The sequence below is a fragment of the Lathyrus oleraceus genome, chromosome 7 (assembly GCF_024323335.1).
Source record: "Lathyrus oleraceus cultivar Zhongwan6 chromosome 7, CAAS_Psat_ZW6_1.0, whole genome shotgun sequence".
In the NCBI taxonomy this organism is placed as follows: Eukaryota; Viridiplantae; Streptophyta; class Magnoliopsida; order Fabales; family Fabaceae; genus Lathyrus; species Lathyrus oleraceus.
The window spans coordinates 311,173,076-311,184,110 of NC_066585.1; the positions used below are offsets into that span (position 1 = coordinate 311,173,076).

General features: G+C 37.3%; 1 protein-coding gene across 1 annotated transcript; it reads left to right on the plus strand.

Annotated features, from left to right (window-relative positions):
• Positions 1–1,520: 1,520 nt before the first annotated feature.
• Positions 1,521–5,591, plus strand: LOC127103582 (eukaryotic translation initiation factor 4 gamma-like). The gene is made up of 2 exons (XM_051040830.1): positions 1,521–1,577; positions 5,118–5,591. The coding sequence occupies exons 1-2, from the start codon at positions 1,521–1,523 to the stop codon at positions 5,589–5,591; spliced, it is 531 nt and encodes a 176-aa protein (XP_050896787.1).
• Positions 5,592–11,035: the final 5,444 nt, after the last annotated feature.

Sequence of the window (11,035 nt, forward strand, 5' to 3'; positions counted from 1 at the left end):
TACGATTAAAAATAGATAAAAAGTATGATACAGTAAAAAAAACATAAATATATTAAAACAAAATTTAAAAAAACACAGAACATTATTATCGTGATGCTATATTAAAAAAATTCACAAACTTGCAAAAACAAAATATAAAACAAAAATTTAACATATTTACATTAATGCCATTAATGAAAAATCATTATTTTCCATATATTTTCAAAACACCAAATAGAAAAGAAAAACATCAAAAAGATGTTTCCACTTTTTAATTTTTAAAAACAGAATACTAAAATTAATTATGAAAACTCTATGACATAAAAGTCTTATCAAACAAATTTTTTGTTTTATAATTTTTTAGAACTAAAATACAGTTCTTAGAAATCAATTCAAACAGGCCCTTACTCTCCGTACCAAGATAAAATGGATAAACTATACCATGCGATCCACTTAATTTTCTGACAAGTTTGAAGGTACGATATGTCCACCTCAAGATGATAATCTACGGACAAGATAGAAGTTAACCTTGCACAAACCGTTTTGACTGAGAATCCCGCGGTGTCGTTCCACCAGAAAAAATTGTCAACAACATTTGGAATCAAATTAAGAATGAGAAGAAGATCATTTAAATCTGTCTGAGAAGCTTCCACAAGAAGATCAGAATTAAATTGAGGTTCCAAGACCAAACACCATGTCACCACTATCCCAAATCCTCTCTAGAAGGTCTAGAAAATTGTACTTTTTCAAACTGACTAGAAAATTGCAGCTTCAATTGGGCATCTCCAATCCATTGATTTCTCCAAAAGTCAATATAGGAACCCTTGTATAGCTTGCAAGAAAACCCATTACCGAACCAATTTGCTTCGCCATCCCTAATACCTAACGAAACCCTTAGATCCCTCAACCAAATTGAGGATCTTTTACTATTATCCGGCCAGAAGGGGACTAAAATTTGACCCTTAATGTCATCATCATATTTAAAAGATAAAAGAGGAAACCAAATATTTGTACGATCCGGAATAAACCTCCAGTCCCATTTACCCAACAATGTTGCATTGAAACAATTACAACTCTGGACCCCTAAGCCCCCCTCCGATTTTGATTTGAATATTGAGGACCAAGCTACCCAGTTAATATGCCTTTTTTTTCTACATTGTTCCACAAAAAGACACTTTGAATCTGCACTACTTCTTGGAGAACTATCTTTGAACATTTATAAAGGAATAAATAGTACAACGGAAGTGAATTTAAAGCAAAACTTATGAGAGTACCACACCCTTCTAAAGAAACAAATTTACCTCTCCACGAAGCCCGACGATGATAGAGCTTTAAAAGAATTGGATCCCAAGTGATTTCCTTCTAGGGTTGGCTTCAATTGGTAAGCCAAGGAAAGAGAATGGAAAATAGCTAATTTCGCAAGATAGAAAATCAGAGGTTGCTGACTAAAAATCCTTTAAAGTGCTAAACCCATGACCTTGCTCTTATGGAAGTTAACGCTAAGATCAGAGACCTTTTCAAAATCGCGTAATTGGGATTTAATGGAATATAGATTTACCGAATTAGCATTTCCTAAGATATTTGTGTCATCTGCAATGGTGATGTATTATACAAGAGAAACTTCGATATGGGTTTTCTCAGATGCGTGGATAGACACGAAGCATACCTGTTGATGACTGAAGTACATGAAGGTTCCTTTGGTACTCATTCCAATGGACATGCAATGACAAAGAAGATGTTGCGAGCAGGTTACTATTGGCTGGCAATGGAATCTGACTGTTGCAAGTTTGTGAAGAAATGCCACAAGTTTCAAATTTATGCAGATAAGATTCATGTTCCTCCGACATTGTTAAATGTCATTTCCTCTCCATGGCCCTTCTCCATGAGGTGAATTGATATGATTGGCATGATTGGCCCTTCTCCATTTCTACAAGTTTCCTAAGTGTGATCAAGCAAGGATTGAAGCAAGCAAGATCAAGTTCTACACAACATTGAAGGTATTTTCCAGAAATTTTCTTCTTTTCGATTCTCACCCAATTCTTATCAATTCTCTTGGATCTTTGGTTCTCTGAAGTCCTACCAATATAGGTAAGAAGATTGAGTTGCTTTGAGGTCAAATCGAAGCAAATCAGTTGACACACCTCAAAATTCAACTCCTCATATCTTTCTATATATTTGGAGTTAGTTAAAATTGAGGTCAGATTCGTGCTCTATGCCATTTTTTCTTTCAGATCATGTCCTCCTTTTTCAATTATGTGATGGTGATGACTGAACCAGTCCGGTGAGGCTCGCCTGAGAAGGTGACCAGAGATTTAGCGTTGGTGATGTGCTGGATAGGTTCAGGGCCATTGATCTTGTTCAAAATGTTTTAGTCTCACGCGTTGCTTGTAATAACCACTTGTGTTACACGTTGACTAGTGACTATGGTGGAAAGCGCATTGATGGCCACTTGATCTGCCACCTCAATTAATGAGGGAGATCAAGTGGTCCACGTTTTTTCTAAATATTTGAGTTTCATTTTATTTATTTTATTTTCATTAATTCATATTAATTTTAATATTGATCCAAAAAATATGAGAGTTTCACCAAAAAAAATTATATAAAATCCCCTTTCATATTTTGAATTAAAATTATTTTTTGGATCATTATTAATATTTTTCATGATTTAATTGATTTTATGAATATTTTTAATTATTTAAAAATACTTTTAAGTTTCCAAAATTTCTGAAAAATTTTCTCCAAGGTCCTTTGACCCATGATAAATCTCATGGCCATTTCTTTGGTGTTTTGATGAGGTTTTAGGAATATGACAAACCATATTTAATTTAATGCATTATTTTTAGTATTTTTTTATTGAATAAATACCAAATGATTGTGTTGAACCATTTTGATTGTTTGTATGAGTTTGACTTGTGTTGTTGGGCCTTGGTCAAGGTTGACTTGACTTTGCTAGGTTAAGATCATTGAATTTAGGGGATTGATGGAATGTACATTCCATCTCCCAAAATGAATGAATGATCTTAATTTGGTAAAAGTCCTCCTTTGTCCAATTTGAGTTTTGATCCATTCCACTCCCTCTTCATCTTATTCCCCTTCTTTATGCATTCATGTCATGGTCCTATGATATCTAAATGTCCTAAGGCTAGTTGATTGAAAAATCAACATAAGTATGTATGAGATTAAACCACCTCTTTTGCATATTCTTTTTGTGTGTGGTATGTTTCATGAGCATAGTTCATTATACTATGTCTCTAACATGCATTGACACCAAAATTCTATTGTCTGACCTCAAATAGTTGTGACTTCTACATAAGTCCAATTACGATTGCTTAACATAGCGCTAAATTTTTGACACAAAAGACATAACATTCTATTTAGTGAGATTGTAAGTCTCCCCTCTTTCATGGTATTGTGTGGAAACTTGGCCTTTTTTCCTTCCTTTGGAAGATGTCTTGGTTCAAGGATACATGCTTGTGATAAGTGGGTTGAGTGTTCTCCAAAGAATGACATAAAACAAAAAGAAAAAGCAATACTAACTTCTAACTCATTAACAACTAACATTTAATTTCAAGTTATTTACTTTAATTCACTTTATATTTTAAGCCTTATTCATTTTCCATTATTCATACCATTTTATTTGTTTATATTAATCTCATTTTCACCTTGTCCGTTTTGACCATATTTTCTGATATATTTTGCTTGTGTATATTGTGTTTGTTTGTGTGGTCTTTAGCCATTAATGTACATAATAAGAACAAAAACCCTAAAAAAACATCTTGTGTGGACTGTTGGTTTGATCTGAGACAATTGGACTTAGAATTTAGGCAACACTCCCTATGCAAAGGACTTGGCCAATGCCAACTTTCATGAAACCAAGTGATTGCAATTTGAAACCTCATCTGATACATCATTGAAGATCTCTTTGAGTTCATCTGCAACATGATCATTGTGAAGTTGTTATTTTGAACCTGTGACTTGTAGCATTGTGGAATTCATCTGCTACATGGGAAAATGTGAAGAAGATCATGGAGTGGATAAACTTGGATGTGGCTATCTTTATTTGATGCCTTGCTCTTCAAGTTAATATCGTGTGCATTATTTGTTGCTTGATTCTAATGTCAAAGGGAATTTGGGTTTCTATATGACATTCTTGTCTATTGGATTGCAGCCCATTGGTCAGATCTTTTCAACTCTTAACTTTTAATTTTATGCTTAGGATTAGTCTCTTCATATCCTCCCCATCTCTTTAATTTAAAAATCTCTCTCTCCTTTTAAAAAAATTCTTTGTTTGTACTTGTTTTGTTTCTAAACTTAGACCATTTGGCAAACTAGAAACTTTGGCCTTAGGCCATTGCATTTTTAAACTTCTTTTCTCAATCAAGTTTGTGAATAAACTTAATTATACTTGACTTAAAACTATTCAAAAGCCAAAAAGAACTAACTCATTCAAACCTTTTTTTAGGGCCTTTGTGCCTTTCAAACTTAATTTTTGTTAAAAGCAAAGCATCCACTTTGAAATTTGTATCATGAACTACGAGGTTTTGATCCCTCATTTTTATATTGGTACGTAGGCACAAGTCCGAAGGTCTTGTCAAACACAAAAAATATAATTAATGAATTATTTTCTCACCCCCTCATTCTATTTGTTTGTAAACATCATTTTTGTACAAAATACATATGCACACAAGAAAGGGCTCCCTAGGAGTACCTAGGACACTTTCGGTGCTAACACCTTCCCTCTGTGTAATCAACCCCCTTACCTGTAATCTCTGGCATTTTATTAGTTTTGATTTGAAAACTTCTTATTTTATGGGTTTTGTTCGTACTTTTCCCTTGGAAACAATAAAAGCGCGGTGGCGACTCTTGTTATTTGATGTCTGGCTTATCCATAGCTTGATGATCATGAATTTACCGCTACACCTCAACCATCTCCTACATATACTCTTTCTGAACCCACTATCCCCATCCCAACTCCCTCCGAACCCCATAACTCTGAAGCAACCACATCTTCACCCACTTTACAAAAATTCGACCCCACCACCACAACACTTCCCGTTTCTGAGGCCCTACTTCTAAATGAAGCCATTTAACCTCCCTCATCTCATCCATACTACGACCTTTCCTCTGACTCTGAACAGCTAGAAATCCCTGACCCTGAGGTCTTTAAGGTGAAAGGACTCTCTAAACATGTCAGAAATGAATATATCATAGGAGCTAAGGAGAGATTAGAGTCACGTCTATTCAAGGAAGCTAAAGAGAAAACACTAAAGGAAACTGAAGAAAAGGCTAGGCTGGAAGCTGAAGAGCAGGCAAGAAAGGAGGTTGAGGAAAAAGCTAGCGTTGAGGCTACTGCCGCAGAAGCTAAAGCTGACGCTAAAAAAGAAAAACACATTGTTGCAGAGGACGTTGCAAAGTCTACTGAAGTTGCTCTGACTCGAGGTGAGTCATCGACATCTGACATTTCTCTGTTGGTGCTCCAGAAACTGGAAGAACTTCAGAAGGAACAACAACTTGTGAGAGACAGACTTGACAAACAAGATTCAGTCAATTCCAGCATCCAGAATCTTCTCACCCAATTACTTCAGAGGATGCCTCCTCCTCCAAACCCTTAGGCACCCTAGGCTTTCTGTTTTGTTTTTTAACTGCTTTTGCCTCTAAGGCTTTCTCATATGTACTTCTCTCATGTTATCTAATGAACTCTGTTTCACTCTACATGTTTTTCTCTTACTTTGTGAAATTCTGGTATCAGATATGAGATGTCAAATGCAATGTCACGACACTAATATCTGAATTACACTAACAGAAGAAAGATAAAGAAAGGTAATGCAAAAGACACAAGCAATTGTTAACCCAGTTCGGTCCAACTCACCTACATCTGGGGGCTACCAAGCCAGGAAGGAAATTCACTAAAATAGAATCAGTTCAAAGACTCTCCGTACACTTCAACAAGTTACAGTCTCTCTCACCTAATCTCTACCCGTGCAATTTCTACCTAAGCACTCTTAGATATGAGAACCCACTCACTTCCTTACAATCACACACCATTGATTTTAAACAACAATCCCTTGTGAAAATAAAACACTTTTCAATAACACACTCTTGATTTTACTTTACAATTTCAATCAAGAAGACACACTCTTGATCTTGCTTCACAACTTTTATCAAGAAGACACACTCTTGATCTTGCTTCACAGCTTTTATCAAGAAGACACACACTTGATCTTGCTTCACAACTTTGATCAAGTAGACACACACTCTTGCTTAACATCTTTAGAGTGATAAATTACAACCACAAATCAGTCCAATTCAGTCATCAATGGATGACTTGAAGGACCTACAAGTCTTACGACTAAACAGACACAAATCCTAGCTCTCTCTCTCTATTTCGCTCAGTATTGGTTGTGTTATAAAACAGGTTTTCTAAGTCCCTTTTTATAGAAGCATTCAGTTGGGCTTGGACATCTTGAAAACCCTAAATCTATTTTCCAATCAAATCTTTTTATAACAGCTGGTTAGATCTCCTTGGAAAATAAGTAAATCAGGTTGTAATCCATGATTGAATGCGCCAGCTAATCAGATCTTCAATCATACATAGATTGCCATTAATTGTGCAATCACAAAACACCAGACATTCACACTGAATGTTCTGTGTACAGGATGTCATGACATCGGGTCTGACATCCTGGAAAAATCCTGCATAATCCAATAATTCCTTTTATAACTTCCAGCAGGTACAACCATATCAGATGCCTTGACCTTGTGTATGTCATCTAAAACAATCCTGCATGAACATGTCTTTCATTTAAGCTCCAGTAGGTACATCCAATATCAGAAGCCATGGCATTGTATGTGGCATTCTGAAACAATCCTGCCTGAACATGTTCTTGAACTCCAGCAGGTACATATGATATCTTATGTTAAGACATCACACATAACATCTTGGGAACACTCTTTGTTTTACCAAAATTGCTGCCAACACTTAGAATCAACAAACTCCCCCTTTGGCAAATTTTGGCTAAAACATATATTTGTCTTTTTGTTCACAAGGTAAACTATCAGCAGTTAAACAACATAACAGTTGTTTAAACAGCAGCAAAAGCAAATACAATTACTAGATATAGCTACTAGTAATACACACATGCACAAGGGTACTTCTCCTCCCTCTAAATCTGTGCAACAAAAACATAATTACTAGGTATGGATGCAACTAGTAAGACACACAAATGCACAAGGGTACTCCTTCTCCCCCTAAATCTGTGCAGACATCAAACATCTTCCATGAACATAACAGCTACTGTAACTCCAGCACCTGTACCAGCCAGAATGTCATTCTGACATCTGCTTCAACATCAACACCTGTGCACCATCCCAAACATCCTTTTTGACATCTGTAAACAGAACAACATTCTGTTTTAACACTTGTGCACTTCCTTCAATAATAGTTGTCCTTCAGTTCAGCTACATACAACTTCCACAACAGCTTCCACATCAGCACTTCTCCCCCTTTTTAGTCAAAATTGACCAAAGGTGACCAATCAGACAAAATAAATGTCTATTAGCCTAGTAGAGAATGTTAGATCAGATGTTATAACATTAAACATGTTAAAACATAATATTCAGGAAGTACAAACCATCATCATACACAGCTGTGATAGCTGAGATAATGAACAAATCCAAGGAACTCATCAAGAGCCCAAAATATTACAAACAGGCATCAATGAGGACTGCCACAAATTACATATTTTTAAAAAAAGACAATAACACTTCAGTCTTCCAAATAGCAGCACCAGAACAGCAACAGTCACAACAACCACACAACACCCCTGACACAATCTTCAATCTTCCACACAAAAAAGGGGGTGAACCATCAATCAAAAGAAGAAGTATCACCTTCACCTTCACCTTCAGAGCCTTCAGAGCTTTCAGAGCTGCCACTGGATTGGGCTTTTGCATCTGAATTCTTAGCAGCCTTCTCCATTTCTTCCTTTTCCAGGCTACAAATAAGAACTTCCAAGGCTTCTTTTCTTGCCTTGACCACCCTTATACTATTATCTAATTCCTTGCAGGTTTCTTTTAGTTGATCAATCAAGCTCCCTTGAGATTCAGGCTCCCTTTTGGCAGATGTCATGACAACATCATTGACATGACTTCCCTCAAAAAGCTTATAGTGTATTGATAGATGGGACTTTCTCCTGCTTGGAATGTCACTTGTACTCAGGATGCCTGGTTGTTGGCTCAGGATAATGCCACAAATGATGGATGGGAAGGCAATGGGCAATTTCACAGCATTTGTAGAGGCATGTCCGATGGTTTGATCAAATATAAACTTTCCAAAATCATAGTTAATCCTGGTTCCAATTGCATGAATGATTCTTCCAAGACTAATGGAGATGGTAGAGATATGATTAGTATGCACCCAATTAGCTGAACCAATCTTGTGTAAGATGGAATATTTGACAGTGAGCTTCCCAGCTGATAAGTGATTCCTACTAGGCCATTCCTTAACTTGGCCAACTGTAATAACCCTATAGACCTCATTGTCTGTAGTCTCTAGGTCCACTCCTCCATCAGTTCCTCTTCTTAGGAACTTGTTGATAATACTTGGTGAGAATTTCACACATTTTCCCCTTATAAACACCTTGCAGAACTCTCTGCTGCTCTTTTCATAAATATCCTCAGGGATATTAACAATAAACTCTTTTACTAACCCCTCATAACATTGGGGTAGAGCTACCACAATCTTCATTAGTCCAACATTTTTTATCAAATCAATTACTTCCTTCACATCTACAGCCTCTTTTCCAAGCTCTCTTTCAACAGCTACTCTCCTCTGAATGACAAATTTCCATTTTGCAGCACCATCTTCTAAATGAAAGGAGATGTTGTCTAGGTGCACAGCAGCAACTTTGCCAGGAGACTTCTGAACAGCCTGCCTTTTTGCAGGGGAGATGTCTGGGACATCGTCTTCGACATCCTCCTCAGAGTCAAAGCTGTCTCTTTCTTTCCTTTTCCTAACCTCAACTTTGCTCCAGGATTTTGAGGGTCCTACACCAGTAGCCTTTTTCACTCTTGCTGTTCTCATTTTAGCCATACTTTTCCCTTTCCTAGTTCTCAGTTTCTCAGCTACACTAGGTTTTACAAGATGAACCAAAGGATCATCCTCTTCTTCAGAGCTTTCTTCCTCTAGGTCAATAATATTCTCCTGAGACATATTTGCTGGTTTCTTGCTAGGTGGGGTTTTACCTAGAGAGCATAGCCCCTCAGCAGCCACTTCCTTTTCTGATCTAGATGAATCATCATCTTTATCAGCATGAGGTTCCTCCTTAGGAGAGGGGTCCCTTCTGGACAGAGGGGTAGAAACCCCTTTGACTTCATGCCCTTCACTTAGAATCCTAGTGACTAGGTTCCTTATCGCACGATCAACATAATGCATGTCTTTTGGAAGAGAAGAGTTACCAGGGGTATTGCCTTGCTTATCTCCAGCCTTGGAGGAGGGACCTGAGGTGTCGCCTGGTATCATGCAAAGTGGAGTAACGTCCATCACGTCTTCATCTAGAAACTCCATGGAGGGAGTCTTTGCATGGTGAGAGGATTTTGAACCAGATGATGATGGATGTTGAGACATGTTATAGGAATTTTGAGAGAAGTTTATTTGCCCTAGCTGAGCTTCTCTGAGAAGTTGAATGGAGATGGAGATTGTTGTGTTTAGGTAGCGTGTGCTGAGGGAATAGATACTATGTTCAATTCTAGGGAATGATTTATCATTAATGTGGCTCTTCCTTTTAAAAGGGCAGACACTATTTTTATTTCCTTTATTTTTCCACTTTAATTGCCATAATTTCACAGGAGTCCAAATCCGTAATTTCCCTCCCTCATATTCAATTTGAATTTCACCCAAATTCCTTGCAACCTTGTCTGCTAGTTCGAGTCCATGCTTTAGACCTCTGAATTTGTCTTCCACGAATTTTCTAATGAAGTGATAATAGCAAAAATAGTACTTTGTCCATCTGTGCTGAATCTGATTTTTGGACCTAGTTTCAGCATTCAGGTTGTCATAATATAATGTCATGACACCGTGTGTGACATTGTATGCAATCATCAATAGTTTCATCCAACCCAGTTGAGCCCAACTGCTTCCATCTTCTATACCTTTCACAGGTGTAGGAGCAGGTGTCATCCCAATCTTCTCCACATTGTTCTTGGCATTTTTGCTTTGAGATAAACATATAGTCCCCTGTGGCCTAGTCCCAACAGTTCCATTCTGCCTATGACTGGTCTCATGTCCACCTATTTGATCTATCCTCTCAGTTGTTTGAGCCATCATAGCCTTTTCTCCTATGAAGGTGAGGTTAAGTCTGAGCTTCTAGTGTGACATCTTTGTCTGACATTTCCCACAGACTTGTTTTTCATCACTCTTAAGAGCATCTATACTCATCTTTATCCATTCCATTTTGACATAGGAATACTTTAAGGGATAATCCATTTGAGAGCTCCACATGTAGCAGTTGTCTTTGGTCTTGATTCCTCTCATAATCACTTTACTATTTTTGTCAAAGATTAGACATTCAGTTTTGGTGAAGTTAACATTCAGACCTTGATCACATAGTTGACTGATGCTTATTAGATTTGCAGTCAAGCCCTTAACTAGAAGAACCTTGTCAAGTTTAGGAACTCCAAGACGATCAAGCTTACCTATTCCCTTGATTTCACCTTTTGCTCCATCTCCAAAGGTTACATGGCTTATGCTATGATGATGCAGATCAGTTAGCAGGTCTTGGTTTCCAGTCATGTGTCTGGAACATCCACTATCAAAGTACCACTCTTCTTTGGCTGAGATTCTGAGGGAGAATGTGAGCTATCAAACCTGTAACATTAGTCTTAGGAATCCATTGCTTCTTAATGATAGGCCTGTGCTGTTTGGGTCTGGATTGATAGTGATTCTGATGATGAGCAGGCGTAGGATAACCATACAGTTTATAGCAGAACGGCTTCAGATGACCAAATTTCCCACAGTGATGGCATATCCATCTTTGGTGTTTCCCTTTCTATTGTTTTC